Here is a 15,315-nt window from a genome sequence, read left to right as displayed (position 1 = left end):
GGTATATTTGCAAAACGGTCACTTTACACAGCCGCAACAAAATAAAGGAGGAAAAAAGGCGAATTGGGTGGAAAACTGGATTTACGAGAGGCAGAAAATTCTACTTTTGTGTTTCTAAAGCAGCTAGTAAAGTGAAATTCATGAAAATCGTTAAAAACTGTGAAAACAAATCTTTAGCAAGGATTTAAAAAGGAAACTTCTTGTTCGGTGTTTTTGAGCAGTGCGTGTGGCTGTATGCGAAGAAGGAGGAAAGACTGAGGAGAGCAGAGTTTTTCGCAGGGAAATTACGCCTACTTTGTGGGAGTTCAAGTCTTTGTGCGTTGGTGTTAGTGTGGTGTGTGTGTGCAACACCCCCCAAGCCCACGCACACATAGTCAGCCAACCGCCGTTTGTTTTGTGCTCGTATTCGCGTGCCGTCTTTGTTTGGTTTTCTCTTCCCCCCCCTTTCGTCGCGTGTTTAACTCCGCCGGCTTTGATTACGACTACGCCCCCCACTCCCACCGGCACTCTCATCCGGATCTGTATCCATATCCGCCGAATCCGGATCCAGCAACAACGCCGCCGTGGATGCCCATGCACGTTCTCTGGGCCTCGCCCAGGAATTTGGAATGGGCGGCGGCCCAGGGGCGGGTCCGCCCGCCCACATGTACGGCGCCGTAGCCCCGCAGGACAGTAAGTTGTCGATCTCTATTAACCCTCATGTTTGCACCATACAGTCACTTTATTTTACAGTAGGTACCACACATGTGCAACACCGCTAATTTTTATAATTTCATTTTGACAAAATATTAAAAAAATTGTGTAAATGATAAGAATCACCTAAGAGATATTCAGTAATGCCGTATAGAAACTCTACATATTTGTCCTTTAAAAAACAATTAACTTTTTTTTAATAAAAATGTTAAACTTTCAAATATATAAACATAGCTGGTATCAAAGTTATTCCGAGCATCAATTGAATACACTAATAAATAATTCTAAATGCAGATTATTAATTAACTCAACTTATTACTCCCTCATCCGCAGTAATTGTCCGGGACATGGTGCAAATGCCGCCACCGCCTCCCTCAAATGCCCCCACATCGGCGGACGCCTGCCTGAGCATCGTTCACTCGCTAATGTGCCACCGACAGGGCGGAGAGAGCGAGGGATTCGCCAAGCGGGCCATCGAGTCGTTGGTGAAGAAGCTCAAGGAGAAGCGCGACGAACTGGACTCCCTGATCACGGCCATCACCACAAATGGAGCCCATCCCAGCAAGTGCGTGACGATCCAGCGCACCCTCGACGGTCGACTGCAGGTGAGATGGATTTAAAAAAAAAGGTGGATAAGTGACTCAGGTAGTCGATAGTAGGTACTCTTCCTATCGGAGATGAGTGTCCGGGTTGTTTGTTCCCCGATTTCCCGGTTTTCTGATAACGATACTGGGTAACTTATGGCGGGAAGTTGGGTGTATCAATCTTTTAATTTTAATGAAATATGAGGAGGCTAAAATAGTCTTTCTGGAAAGCCAAGTTTAATTCCAACTACTGAATATTATAATCAAAAAACTAATACCTTTTCCATTTTACACACCAGGTCGCCGGTCGCAAGGGCTTTCCGCACGTGATATATGCCCGGATTTGGCGCTGGCCGGACCTGCACAAGAACGAGCTCAAGCACGTCAAGTACTGCGCCTTCGCCTTCGATCTCAAGTGCGACTCGGTATGCGTGAATCCCTACCACTACGAGCGCGTCGTCTCCCCGGGCATCGACCTTTCCGGCTTGAGCCTGCAGTCGGGCCCTAGTCGCCTGGTAAAGGACGAATACTCAGCGGGTCCGCTGGTGGGCGGCATGGACATAGATGGCAACGATATCGGCACCATACAACACCACCCCACGCAAATGGTGGGTCCCGGCGGCTACGGATATCCACAGGGACCCGCTGAATATGGTAGGGCTACCGTTCCTTACTGACTTTGTTTGGGATTTTTTAATAGGGAATGAAAAGCTTTAAGTAGATTGGTGGAGAAATCTTATCCTAATATTTTCTATCCATTCATTTATCTTGTTATGTCGGCTTATATTTTAATAATTCATTTTCGAACCCAAAGTTATGGGAAGTTATAGCAGCAATTATAAAAATTATTTTATGATATCTTGCTTTCATTAATTTTCCTTTTTCAATATATTTGTTTACCTTTGTTTCTTTTTGGTCGTTTTTTGTTGACTTTGCGTAGTTAACGATGCCAATCCCATGAGTGCAATGTTTCCTAGCGGGCGCACAATACCAAAAATCGAGCCGCAGGATGGTGTTGCTGGGTCGCGTAGCTCCTGGATGGTGCCACCTCCCCCGCGGCTTGGTCAGACCCCTCAGCAACAACAACAGCAACAACAGCAGCAGCCGCAGCAGCAACCACCCCCGCAGCCCCCTCAGCAGCAGCAGCCCCAATCGCAGGCAGCTGCTCATCCGCTTTGTAAGGATTATTATATGAGTTAACTTAATTTTCACAAAAAAAACCCCCTTTCTGGGAACAAACGCATTGTTTATTTCTTAATTAAAACTAATTTAAATTTTTTCCGTATTAAAATTTGTAAAGATTTTGTTTGAGAATAATTGAAATTTCCACAAGGTGGTAAAAATCCTACCTTGCGATCATCTTTATAAACTTCCATATAGGTGGGCCCAACTGCACTAATTGATCTGATGGAAAACGACTAAATTTACTATATTTATTAATTTAGTTAAAAATTGTTTCCTTAAATTTGTTTTAGCTGTACCTCATGGAATGTCGAGCATGTCTGGCCCCATGAATCCCGGTCCAGTTATGGCTCCTCCACCTCCTCCGCAACAGGCTCAGAATCCTCAGGGCAATGGGGTGCACCATGCCCAGGCCAATTCGCCCACAGATCCCGCCTCCGCTATGGCCATTCAGCAGCAACAACAGCAGCAGCAACAACAACAGCAACAGCAGACGGGCGGAGTACCCAATGGGGCGGTCAATGCCAGCGGTGGGGCCCCCACTGGAGGTCAGTACTATGGCCAGCCGCAACCAGGAAGTCAGATGCAAGGTGCCGGTGGAGGTGTACCAAATCCTCCACCCGTCCATGCCCAGCAAAATGGCTATGTGTCGCAGGCGGTCTCCGCAGGCACAGCCTCCGTTGGAGGAGGCGGTGTCTTTGGAGCGGCGCAGCCCACCCCGCAACAGCAACAGCAAAATCAGACTGGAGTACAGGCCAATGCTGGGTCTACTGGGAGTCAGGCCGGCGGAGGGGGTGGAACGGCGGGCACTTGGACTGGACCCAACACCCTGACCTACACACAGTCCATGCAGCCCCCCGATCCTCGTTCTCTACCAGGTGGATTCTGTAAGTACATTTTAATTGTATACACATATATAACTGTTTGGATTCTAAATTGGATGCATTCCAGGGAACTCAACGCTGCCAGGTGACCTTGGCTCGCCGCAACAGACGCCCCCGCAGCAGCAACAACAGCAGCAACAGCCACGCCTCCTGTCGCGCCAGCCGCCTCCGGAATACTGGTGCTCCATCGCCTACTTTGAGCTGGACACACAGGTGGGCGAGACCTTTAAGGTGCCGTCGGCCAAACCGAATGTCATTATCGATGGCTATGTGGATCCCTCGGGAGGCAATCGATTCTGCCTGGGCGCACTCAGCAATGTTCATCGCACCGAGCAATCGGAACGTGCCAGGTGAGTGGCTAACTATGGTTGTGATTAACTGGAGGACTAATTGGAGCACTTTGTGCAGGCTGCACATTGGCAAGGGCGTACAATTGGATCTGCGTGGCGAGGGCGACGTCTGGCTCCGCTGCCTCAGCGACAACTCTGTGTTCGTACAAAGCTATTACCTGGATCGCGAGGCGGGACGCACACCTGGCGATGCAGTGCACAAGATTTACCCGGCGGCGTGCATCAAGGTGGGCTTTGTATAAGGAATCCCCTGTGTAAATAAAAATTGTGTTTTTGCCACAGGTGTTCGACCTGCGCCAGTGCCACCAGCAGATGCACTCGCTGGCCACGAATGCTCAGGCAGCAGCAGCAGCTCAGGCGGCAGCCGTGGCCGGAGTGGCCAATCAGCAGATGGGAGGAGGCGGGAGGAGTAAGTTTTCCGTACTTTCGGTTCATTCCAAAGCCAACTAATCACTTGAACCTCGGTTTTTCAGGCATGACTGCAGCGGCTGGCATTGGCGTAGATGATCTTCGCCGATTGTGCATTCTGCGACTCAGCTTCGTCAAGGGCTGGGGACCTGACTATCCGCGCCAGTCGATCAAGGAGACGCCCTGCTGGATTGAGGTGCATCTGCATCGAGCCCTCCAGTTGCTGGACGAGGTGCTCCACGCCATGCCCATCGATGGACCACGAGCCTCTGCCTAATTCGTATTTATTATCGTATCGGCCCACATTTACGTTAAGGACTCAGAGCGGCAGCTATTGGCGGATTTCGGCTTTTTGGTTTTTCATTTGCAATTCGGATTACGATTATGTTTGCCTTTGATTATTCAATAATGATTTTTATAAAAAATTGAAACAAGTTAGCAGTCTTAAGTATGCAGCTGTAAAGCACTAAGCATCTAGTTTTATGTACTATATTTAGATATACCCACACGCCACACCGGAAATAATTGACAAGCGGCAAGTGTTAGTTGCCCGTTTCCTGCCACGCAAATCACGACAAGAAGCATACACACAGCATTACAATCATCCAAGCCACAAGGCGAAACAAACATCGATGCACCCATAAATACATACATATGATGTAAAATGCAACATAAGTAAGGCAAGCGAAACAAGTAGTTGTATCATAAGTGTAATAAACAGAGCTAAATCTAAAGATTCTGAAATGGTTGTTTGCATTTGGGATTCTTAATCATAATAATTTGAAAAGTCTTATGCAGAACAAATTATTTTTTACTAGTGATTATTGAGTAATGACTTAAAATAACTTATTTCTGATCAATGATGAAAATGTATCATCTAAAATTATACGTTTCTGATTGGGTAAAAAAAATCCACCAGGAGTTTAATTTATAGGGGTTTCGAAACATATGTTGCTGAAATTGCTAATTTCCCAATCATATCTTATTTTTATGATGTTTAGAAGCAGGGGTACTAAAAGTTTACTACTAAAAAATGGATTTTATACAACGTATGATTTAAAAATGTCGTTAAGATTCTTGTTAGAATTGAGGTATTTGATCATTTTTTCTATATTAGTTGGGTTGAGATTCTCTAAAGAAAAGCAAAGGTATTAAGAGTTAAGTGTAGGACATTCCATTAGAATGTTAAACCAAGGCGAATGCTTTACATAAAACTACAATTTATAGTTAAAAATAATTTGGTTATATATTTAAATGCATATTGAAATCTAGTAGCTTTCGATTTGTAGCTGAACCTGTTGGTCCAGCCAACTGATCCAATCTGGGGTAATTTGGCGTTCCAAGGTGACCTCGTGAAAAACTTCTACCCTACTCGTTTCCACAAATTTAAAAGTTTCGAATAAATGCAGGGAAATGGTGTTGTCCATGTCGATCTTGACTTCGAATTTGTCCAATTTCAGCTGTGACTGGGATTGTGCGTATTTCAGCATGATGAGCATGGCTTCCCGACCGAATCCCTTGCCCCTCGCATCCGGTTCGGCAATCATAATCTCCGCCTCCGCCACCTGGCGATCATTCAGATCCGGATCTGGGCGAAGGAAGAGATTCGTGTCACCCACCATGGCTAATATTTCGTCATGATCACGAGCATAGATGTCAGCATCCAGTATTATAAAAGTCAGTTTGTCGCTGTCCTCGCGCCAACTTTTCTGCATTTCGTATTCCTCGTCCAAAGTCAATTCCTCTGAAGCGGTCAACTGCCTCAAAGTATCGTTGCTCATCCATTTGTGGTATTTTTCAACGTGGCGGGATTCGTAGGGCACCAGTATGATCCTGCGACCCAGTATTTTGATCTGCTTGTTTAAGTGCATCCTGTATTTACTTGTGGTGATTTTTGCTTACATTAAATGAGGCTGTTTCGGATTTTTTTTATTTCGCCCAGTTTGAATAGGGGGATTCCTGAAACTGAATCATTCACCTCTGTGGTAGGCAATCTACATAGTGACGAATCGCACGGGAAGTGCGGTTTCCGCAGAAAGGGAAATCTGCTTTGATAGTTCGAGCAATCTGTATTATTTATCTTTAAATATTAAATGGGTCAGGAAAAATTTAGTTAAAAATAAAAAAATGAAACTTACAAAATTTTAGCTGGTAAAATTGGTGGAGCAATTGCTAAAAATCTTGTCGTATACTTCAGCAACCCAGTGACTGCTGAACATGATTCAGTCGTTTCGAAAATATCCAAATTATTCTTCATATCCCCAAACTCGGATTGTTTTGAAATTAAATTTAACGAAGACATGAAATTTAAATTTGCCTAAGCCTGTAATGAGAAATACAAATACTGATTTTTAATTAAAAAAACTTTTTAAGTTTTAAGCTATGCTGTTTATTCTTAAGAATTGAGATTTTAAAAACTAATAAATACTAAATATTTGGTATAAAACAGAACTAATTCTGTTTTCGGGAATACCCCTTATTTAGACCATGCAGCTGGTGGCGTAGCCATGTAATCTGAGCACATCTGGCAACGCCAAGTGTCCACTAACATGTAAAAAACGAAATTGCAGACAAATTCTTGCCCTTAATTAAGGTATATAATATATAATGACGCCTCGTAATTGCCGTACCTGCGGCAAGTTCATTTTCTGTTCGACGCCTAAGAATCTCTTTCAGGAGCCCGATTCTGTAACGCTGCATCAGATCGAGGTTTTAACGGGATTGTTTGTGAGTGTGGTTTTAATATCCGTAGATGGTTTTTGGGTCTCCAGCATTTTCCCAACTAAAATGTGGATTATTTATAGTTAGTGAAGGGATCAAAGGACGAGCTACCCGCCTTTATATGCGCATTCTGTGAACTGGACCTGCGGGTTGCGGTTTCCTTCAGGGAGCGCGTTATTCTCACCCAGAAACAGCTGCAAAACAGTCCCAGTAATGTGGATGTCCTTGTTCAAAGGGATCTCGAGTTTGTGGAAGAAATCCCCGAAATCGAGCTTATAAACGAGGAGCTTCTGGAGGAACTTCCGTTGGAGGAGAAGGAACAGTCCCAGCAGGGGCCGCCCCAAGAAAAGATCGAGGATCAGATAGTGCTTCGTAGAATGCCCACCAAGACCACATTCACTACTGGCACATCCGTGAAGTTTGCAGACACAAGTCGACAAATGCCGCGCACCCAATGGGACAAGCTCACCGAAGACGAGGTGGTGGCCCTCAAAAGGGAGCGTCGCAAAAGAGAGTGCATCTGCGAGCAATGCGGTCGCCATTTCTCCTGTCCCAGCAACTTTAAACTGCACCTGCTGCGCCATACGGGCGTGAAGGAATTCGCCTGCGACCATTGTTCCCAAAGGTTCTATACGGCCACCCTGCTAAGGCGCCACCAGGAGCTGCACACGGGCACTGCTCCATATCCGTGCCGCTACTGCGACGCATCCTTCAACAACTCCAGCGGACGCACCCAGCACGAGCGAATGTAAGGGCTAGATTCCTTTCTAAAGGTTGTTAATTCTAGGCAGATTACTACGATTAATCGGTTCTCTTGTCATGCAATTCAATAAGATCTATTTGATTTGGCTGTCTTATAGCACATATACCTACCTTCCTTTAGAGCTCCACTCCATTTCTGATCTTAAAATCTGGTTTAATTTTAAACTGTATTTTTATTAAAACATTGTTAAGTTCCCAATCTTGTATAGTAATAGGGCATTTCCGTTGCTTTTCTAAAATATAGCTTAATTTTGAACTATGTTTTTTACTCAAACAATTGTTAAGAGATCCATTTAATTTATTATCTAAAAATCTAGTTTAATTTTAACTACATTTTTTATTTTAACAATAAATTCAAATGTTAAGTAATTATAGCCTTTTCCAATTTTTTTAACAATCTTTCATTAATCTTCACTGATATTTTCAGTCGCCATACGAATATCAAGCCGTTCAAGTGCACCGAATGTGATAAAAGCTTCGCCATGAGCGGCAAACTCCGGACGCATATGCTCAGTCACACCGGAGTTCGAGCCTTCCAGTGAGAATCACAGTTTTACTTGGATTTTAGATATGTTAATAGTGATATATTGTGCTATTTTTTCAGTTGCGAGTCTTGCAAAGTCTCCTTTGTCCGGCGCTCCCATCTGCTAGTCCACTTCCGTTCCAAGGGCCACGCCAACAATTCGAGCGCTCAGGAGGATGCGGACAAGCCTCTGGAACTTGACCTAAACACGGTGCTAGAAAGCGTTAACTAATCAATTCTAATTTCCCCATGGGAACATTAAGTTAAGGTAGCTAAGTTTGGTTTAGTTTCGATCTAGAAATGAATGTACATCGATAGGATTATTGGAAAAGGCGTATATGTTGCCTTGCATTTATTAATAGGTAAATGCCTATCAGGAAACCTCTGACGATTTCCATTTTATGGATCAGATGGAAAATTTTAAGGAAAACAGGATCTTATGATCTCTTGTCCCTTAATATAGACATTACTGAGATTATAATAAGAGCTTTTCTGCCGACAAATTGGATTCTGATCTGAATAACTTTTTTTCGGATTATGGACACAATAAGTAACTTAAATAAAAACTTAAAATAATATTAATTGCAGAGATAGTCTGACTTCTTATATATTAAAATATAATGATATTCAAAACACAATTTAAATAATGTAATGTGAATAATTTATAAAAGCTCGGACTCTTTTTGATTCATGTTCAGCTTTGACTTTTATTTTTTATCTTTCAATTTAATTTTCCATAAGCTCGTTGAAAAGTAATGCTTACCTAAAGATTTTGAATTTCCCGCCACTGTTGCCTTGATAGTGCTGCCACGTGACTGAAAAAAGAAAATGAATAAATGTTCAGATTTGCTAAAAATCTAGTATTTTTCTCAACCTTTAACTTGGCCACTTTATTTTATAGTAACCAACTTAGAAGCGTTCTTAAATTGCGAAAATCTTTGCCAAAACAAAAAAAAAACCGAAAAAAGTAACTAAAGCAGCATAATTATACATCATAGGACCAACTGCACTCCTCCGGAAGATAAATATACCCGTACTTTAAAATCCAACCTGAAAAAGTGCTTATATGTGGCGTATGTTTTTGCAAACTTTGCATGCGGTGTTTTTTCTGTTTGTTTGGTATTGCTAAAATAAGTAGAGTTTATAACATGAGTTTATAGTATATTTGTGCAGCTTTTGCTTTGGGATTTTGTCCAACACACCAGGCAGAATCCATCGCGAAAGACGCAGCAAATTAGCAACGTTTGTAAATCGCGAATGTGCTCGGAGTCTCAGACTTTTCTGGCGGGGGCTTCTGGCTTAACCAATGTGGCACTTCCAATGAGAAATCAATTGCAAGACGTTGGATGCTCTCAGTATTGGTTATTGGCAAGATTGGCCCCGAGACAGCAATATTCTAGGCACTTGGATACCAATCCAATAGTTCCGATCAGTCCGACTTTAATACCCTCCCGATTTAGACTTAGCCATACACAATGGCGGAGAATATCGATTCTGGGCAGGATCGCAAGCGGCCACGGCTGGAGGACGAGGAGCAGGAGCTCAAGGTTGCCGGCTTTTCGCTGAGCGCTATCGAGGAAATGCGTCAGACCCGGGACAACGAGCTCCAAAACGAGCCCATGGACCAGCAGCTCCGTCAGTTCCAAGTTCTTGATGAAGTTGGCTCTGGCAGCGACGAGGATGAGGAGTCAGGTGAGTAGGGATCGAACCTAAGAAATTACAATTAAATAAGGTGAGGTGAAATCATGAAAAATAACCAACGATTTTAACATATACCTATATGAAACTTCCGTTACTTCCATACTAAAAATTTATGTTCAAGAAAAATGTTGTTGTTAAAAGGTTTTTTATTTTTTACGTTTCCCCTTGTTTTTGTTTGCCTACCAAATATTAATGAAAAGAATGCTTAACGATTTTTTTTGTTTAAAAAATTCGATTTAATGAAATAAAAATATATAGGTCTTATAATATGGAGCTTACAATAAAATGTTCTGTCTGTACAGAAGCGTTATCTCGAGATCTTAGGGACCTATCATTGTGCAAATATGGGAGGCTGATAAAAGAGGCAACCATGAAACACCAGCTTCAGTTTACCTTCAGATTCTTGAAAGGCAGGTGTTGGCAGATCTTTGTGGGCTTCTCCATGCGCATGATACCCATTATCCGACTGGCTTGCCCAGCTAGTTCAGGTACAATCGGTGTAGAAATAAGTTTCAATTAATTAATAGGAACATGTTCTGTAACTTAAGAAACAAGTTTGAGTTGCTTAACTCTTTACATTTTCTATAACTAATAAAGCTTAAGTCAGGATAAAACAAAATTATAACTAGTATGGAAATCGAACTAACTTTCTAGATGTTATTCCAACTCCAATCTTACAAGGTACACTTTAAGAACCTAAGTAAGGTGACGACGGGTTTCGCATTTCCCAGACAAACAGACGGCTTATCTAAATACTTACTGTATCTCCTTACATGGCAACCAGAGGACACCAGCGAGCAGCAGGTTGGAAGGTACGGAGAAGGAGGCGACGAGGAGGAGGAGGCGGCGGAAGGCGACGGCGAGGAATTTGATTCCTCGGAGTTTGATGACGAGGAGATCGAGAACCTGCTGGATGAGAAGCTGCCCGACGAGTTGCGCGAATCCAAGCAGCCCAAATATGAGCAGCGTTTCAAGACTGTGCTCGAAGGTAAGTGATCTCTACTTACCCAAGGATACAAGGCGACAAACTCTTTCCTTTCGCAGAGAAGCGCCTGAACCATTTTGAAGTGCTGCCGGAGGGCTGGGTGCAGGTGACCCACAACAGTGGCATGCCGCTCTTCCTGCACAGAAAAACCCGCGTCTGTTGTGCCTCCCGACCTTATTTCCTCGGCACAGGAAGTGCCCGCAAGCATGCCGTGCCCTTGGGAGCAGTTCCTTGCCTTAACTACAGGCGAGCCTTGGACGAGGAGTCGGAAGTGGAGCAGCAGAAACCAGATGGAGCCGCTCCAGCAGCTGTGTGCCCCATAACCGGTGCTACAGCCCCACCGGCAGAGCCCATGGATGTGGAGGGAAAGGAGAACAACGAAGGTAGTTCCGATCCCAAATCTCAACAAGAAAACCTAACTGCTCTAATGCCAGCTGCCAAAATCGTCACGGTTAACGAGAATACGCAGAAAGAATCAATAACGCCAGAACAACTGAATACCTACTGTCAAAAGCTGTTTAAATTTAAGGTTATCCGCGTGCTGCGCTTTCGGAGTTGGAATGCCCGTCGCAAGTTCACAAAAAACCGCAAGCACATCAAGAATATCCAACGGCCCACACTGCCCGATGGCACTAAACTAATTAAATTCCCCATTTTGGCGGCTGCCGGCGAGGGATCAACCACTTCGCGCGCTCGAAAGGAGTGGATCATGAACCCCAACGGCAAGAGCTTCGTCTGCATCCTACACGAGTATGTGCAGCATGCTCTGAAAACTCAGCCAACTTATGAGTTCAAAGAGCTTCAGAATGCCGCTACTCCCTACTCTGCCACCGTGTCGGTGAATAATCTCAAGTACGGAACGGGCTATGGCACCAGCAAAAAGCAGGCCAAGTCGGAGGCGGCACGGGAAACGCTGGAAATACTAATTCCGGATGTCAAGGATAAAATCACAGGCAATAACAAGGACCAAAAGAGTGGCACCGCTAAGAAGGCCCAAAGCGATCTGTCTGTAAGCAAGACAACTAACTATATAGCTTGAGTTCTTTAAGACTTACTTTTTATTATCATTATTTTATCGACCAAAAGTTAATTTCAAATGTTTTTTAAGGTTTCTTAAACCAATATCTTATAACTAAGCTATTTTAATGCAATTCCTTGAAGGTTTTCGATGACATCCGCATTGAGGATCCACGAGTCACCGAATTTTGCAATAAGACGACGGAACCTTCTCCCAACGCCATTCTGCTGACTTGTTTACAGCGCAACTACGGCAGCGATGTGCAGATCAACCAGGAGATCAATCGCACGGCAAACAACAAGAATGAGTTTACCATGACCGTGGGCAAACACACAGCAAAAGTGGTTTGCAAAAACAAGCGGGAAGGCAAACAATTGGCCTCACAGGCTATCCTTCAGGTGGGAAATGATTAGATCTTCTAAAACTATGTTTACAGTACTCTTTATATTTTAGATCCTGCATCCACACATCCAGACCTGGGGTTCTTTGCTGCGCCTGTATGGCAACAATTCAATAAAAACCTTCAAAGAGAAGAAGCTAGAGGAACAGGAGATTACCGTGCTGCAAAGCAAGGCGGCTGTGAATCAGCCCAACTACGCCATTCTGGACAAACTCAAAACCGAGATGCTCAAGCTGTGCGCCAAGCAGGAAAGTGTGCTAACCATGGGCTCCTTTGTGCCGCCCAGCGATGTCGATCTGCCCACTTCCTCGGGGTCTAATCTGAATAACGTCGAACTCTGATCAGGGGACATAAATTCTCTCTTTCCAACTGCGATTCTGTAGTACCGCATGACGACGTCCTAGTTACCCAGTTCCATTTTCCAAATGCTTATGCCAACAACGACGAGTTCTCTAGGGGCACATGAACTGATTTAAAATTGGCCCGGCTTTTATCATAAAAGCAATAGTGGCGAGCCAATCTGAACAGGCCAATAATGAGCAATTAATTATCAAAAGGCTTTAACAAGTGGCCAAAAATAATGAACAATTGCTGATCAAGTGGCTTTACGTTGAGGTAAATCCATAATTAAATTTGCCAAATATAAGTAGCTCATTTTTGCAGTAGCAAAGAAGAGGGGTTTAAATATCATACTATACAAATAAGCTAAAATAAAATAAATTTAAAAAATCTATTGAGAGATTCTCGAGACTAATATATTTTATAAATTTTAATTTTAAAATTCTAAGGTTTTATTAAATTAAGCTTGTGCTTATCATTGCGTTTAAAGGTTAAAACATTTTATTTGTATGAGAGTTATAATTAACAGTTTGCCTTAATTTTAAAATTTCAACATAAAAATTAATTAATTAATTCTCGGTAGACAAGCTTAGCAATTATCTCTTATTTTGTTCACCTTATTTTACAGTACATCTTATTTCGTTTCCATTTTTTAAAAAGCCTTATTATCATTGACCTTTAACCAATTTGGCAGAATGTTTAAAAAGTCGTATAAAATAAAAAATGAAATATTTACGTGGCCATTAGGGGGTGGTGGGGTGTTTTTGGGGTAGCCAGTCTTCAGGTGAGTGTATGTAAATATTTGAAACGCAGGGCAGAGTGTAGGTTTGTAGGTGTGTGTGCGTGCAATTATTTAAAAGACGATGCAGTCATAAATTATGCTACATTTTCATTTCATTCTAACGTTTCCTTTTTTATAGCATTCCAACGAGCGTGGCACACAGACATATTTATAAGGGAGAAAGCAGAGCGAGAGTCGAGAAAGTGAAGAGAGCGGCGCAGGCGCAGGTTGGCGGATTTTGCGCAGCAGCCCTGCTGTGAGATGAACTGTAGCGAAACTCGACTTGGCAATTCGCAACCCGTATCTGTATCTTCAGTACGGATTCTTTGCGTGGCGAGAAAACCACTTTCCGGCGCTTCTTCCTTCAGGACTTTTGTCTGCGATTTATAATTAAATCACAGCAACTCGACTGAAAAAAAGACTGAAAAAAACGGAGAGAAAAAACGGAAAGGGAATTCGGGGAGTTACAAGCAAAAAAAAGCACCAACTGCAGTGGAGAGCCAAACCATTTTTATTGACATTCATCTTAGTTGCTGTCGCCCGTCGCCTGTCGCTGTCACTGTCGCTTTTTCCCTCGGTCCACCCCAAAACCCACTCTAAAACCATCTAAAGTCCCCCGATTCCCGGTGCTTATCTTGTGTCGCGTGTTGCAAGTGCGTGGGTCTCCTATCAAAAATCACTGGATATATCAAGCGGTACGACACGCGCGCTGTTTTTGGTTTTTCGCTTAACGGCACAGAAATTGGGTCTCGCCAAAAAGCAGTCAAAATCGGTTGAAAGAAAAATTTACGGCAAAAATATACGGAAATTCGGGTACACACACACACACACGCACCTGTATATCGTGCTGTGTTTAATGCATTTGGCCCTGTTTGCCCTAAGCATTTCGGAGATATGGAAATTATGCCAAGTTCTATTAGAATTTTTGTCAACGCCAGTGAATTGGTAAACAGCAGCTACTCGGGGAGAAGGAGAAGCGGAACGCAGGACGCGGGACTAAACCAGCAGCAATAGGGACAAAAGCAACAGCAGCAGCAGCAGCAACAACAAAAAAAGGTAAGCGGTAGCGCACTAGGCGTCAAGCGTCAGCAAAGAATGCTGGAAAATTCAATAATCCGCCGCAGGGCGCCCAATTGTCCCCCATACACACGGTCCTCCCCGTCTCCCTCCAAAAAAAAAACGCACTCCATGTTTCTCATCTGGGCGCATACCGAATGAATATATACACAGACAAAAATATTGTTAATGCTATTGAGTGCGCGGTCAGTAATAACGGGCATCACATATTTTAGTTATTTATTTAGTTATTATTAGTTATTATTATTATTATTTATTTTTTAGTTATTATTAGTTAACACAGGTTTTATGAGCTACCAATTACAACAGGATATTTTAAACCTTCATCTTATTGTTTTGCAATATTTCAATAATTTCCATAATACTACAGTGCATTTTAAATGCTTTTTAATGAGCAGGTTTGAAAATGTTATACAGATCAATCGAAACAACATTTTGGCATTGCAAAACTGTTTAAGTTGAAAAAAAATATTTATTTAGCTTTTTGAACGGTTGTGTAACTATGATTACACGTATTTTCAATGCAATCGCACAATCGTATACTTTTAGGCCCAAAAAAAATGTTTGAGTGAATATTGAGTTGTACTTAAAAAATACTTAAATATTTCTCCTTGTGCAGGAACATATTGAAAATTTGCTCGACTGTGTCGTAGTCTGTTGCGTCCAAAAGTAGGTTGACTTCGGTCTGGCTGGGTTTTTGGGATTGAGTCTGCTCTGTTTTGCGTTTTGCGATGGCTTTTGTTGCTTCGCTTTGTTGCCGATTGCCGCTCGATATTCATTTAGTTTCAGTTTCTGTTGCTTTTTCGGTGTCGTTTTCACTTTCAGCTAATTTTGGCAAAATGAAGAGAATAGAAGTAAATAAGTAAGCTGCGAAAATGTTTACTTGAAAGACCGCCGCTTGCTGCGG

General features: G+C 42.9%; 4 protein-coding genes across 7 annotated transcripts; 3 read left to right on the top strand and 1 right to left on the bottom strand.

Moving 5' to 3' along the window:
• Positions 1–29: 29 nt before the first annotated feature.
• LOC128266366 (mothers against decapentaplegic homolog 4) lies at positions 30–4,835 on the top strand. Of its 2 annotated transcripts, XM_053002848.1 has the most exons (9): positions 31–672; positions 1,027–1,298; positions 1,577–1,931; positions 2,218–2,454; positions 2,753–3,346; positions 3,411–3,693; positions 3,752–3,920; positions 3,976–4,102; positions 4,167–4,835. In XM_053002848.1, the coding sequence occupies exons 1-9, from the start codon at positions 609–611 to the stop codon at positions 4,376–4,378; spliced, it is 2,313 nt and encodes a 770-aa protein (XP_052858808.1). In that variant the 5' UTR covers positions 31–608; the 3' UTR covers positions 4,379–4,835. The 2 variants fall into 2 exon arrangements, with proteins under 2 accessions (XP_052858809.1, XP_052858808.1); XM_053002849.1 differs by lacking the exon at positions 2,218–2,454 and having other exon boundaries at positions 30–672.
• A 486-nt stretch (positions 4,836–5,321) lies between these two features.
• LOC128266384 (alpha/beta-tubulin-N-acetyltransferase 9) lies at positions 5,322–6,364 on the bottom strand. 2 transcript variants are annotated; one of them, XM_053002876.1, is made up of 3 exons: positions 6,240–6,364; positions 6,004–6,181; positions 5,322–5,934 (listed from the first exon to the last, which is right to left on the bottom strand). In XM_053002876.1, coding segments are annotated over exons 2-3 (567 nt in total). In that variant the 5' UTR covers positions 6,006–6,181; positions 6,240–6,364; the 3' UTR covers positions 5,322–5,369. The 2 variants fall into 2 exon arrangements, with proteins under 2 accessions (XP_052858836.1, XP_052858835.1); XM_053002875.1 differs by lacking the exon at positions 6,240–6,364 and having other exon boundaries at positions 5,322–6,181.
• Positions 6,365–6,625: 261 nt separating this feature from the next.
• LOC128266378 (transcription factor Ouib) lies at positions 6,626–8,657 on the top strand. Its single transcript, XM_053002868.1, has 4 exons — positions 6,626–6,828; positions 6,906–7,570; positions 8,012–8,122; positions 8,189–8,657. Exons 1-4 carry the CDS (start codon positions 6,709–6,711, stop codon positions 8,337–8,339), a joined length of 1,047 nt encoding a protein of 348 aa, XP_052858828.1. The 5' UTR covers positions 6,626–6,708; the 3' UTR covers positions 8,340–8,657.
• A 910-nt stretch (positions 8,658–9,567) lies between these two features.
• Positions 9,568–12,942, top strand: LOC128266368 (microprocessor complex subunit DGCR8). 2 transcript variants are annotated; one of them, XM_053002853.1, is made up of 5 exons: positions 9,568–9,799; positions 10,593–10,796; positions 10,853–11,802; positions 11,955–12,209; positions 12,265–12,557. In XM_053002853.1, the coding sequence occupies exons 1-5, from the start codon at positions 9,583–9,585 to the stop codon at positions 12,550–12,552; spliced, it is 1,914 nt and encodes a 637-aa protein (XP_052858813.1). In that variant the 5' UTR covers positions 9,568–9,582; the 3' UTR covers positions 12,553–12,557. The 2 variants fall into 2 exon arrangements, with proteins under 2 accessions (XP_052858813.1, XP_052858812.1); XM_053002852.1 differs by lacking the exon at positions 9,568–9,799 and adding an exon at positions 10,192–10,296 and having other exon boundaries at positions 12,265–12,942.
• The last annotated feature ends 2,373 nt before the right edge of the window (positions 12,943–15,315 follow it).

Source organism: Drosophila gunungcola, chromosome 3R (assembly GCF_025200985.1).
Source record: "Drosophila gunungcola strain Sukarami chromosome 3R, Dgunungcola_SK_2, whole genome shotgun sequence".
Lineage (NCBI taxonomy): Eukaryota > Metazoa > Arthropoda > Insecta > Diptera > Drosophilidae > Drosophila > Drosophila gunungcola.
Note: the sequence above shows the minus strand (reverse complement) of the source record. Positions and strands in the feature narration are given on the sequence as shown.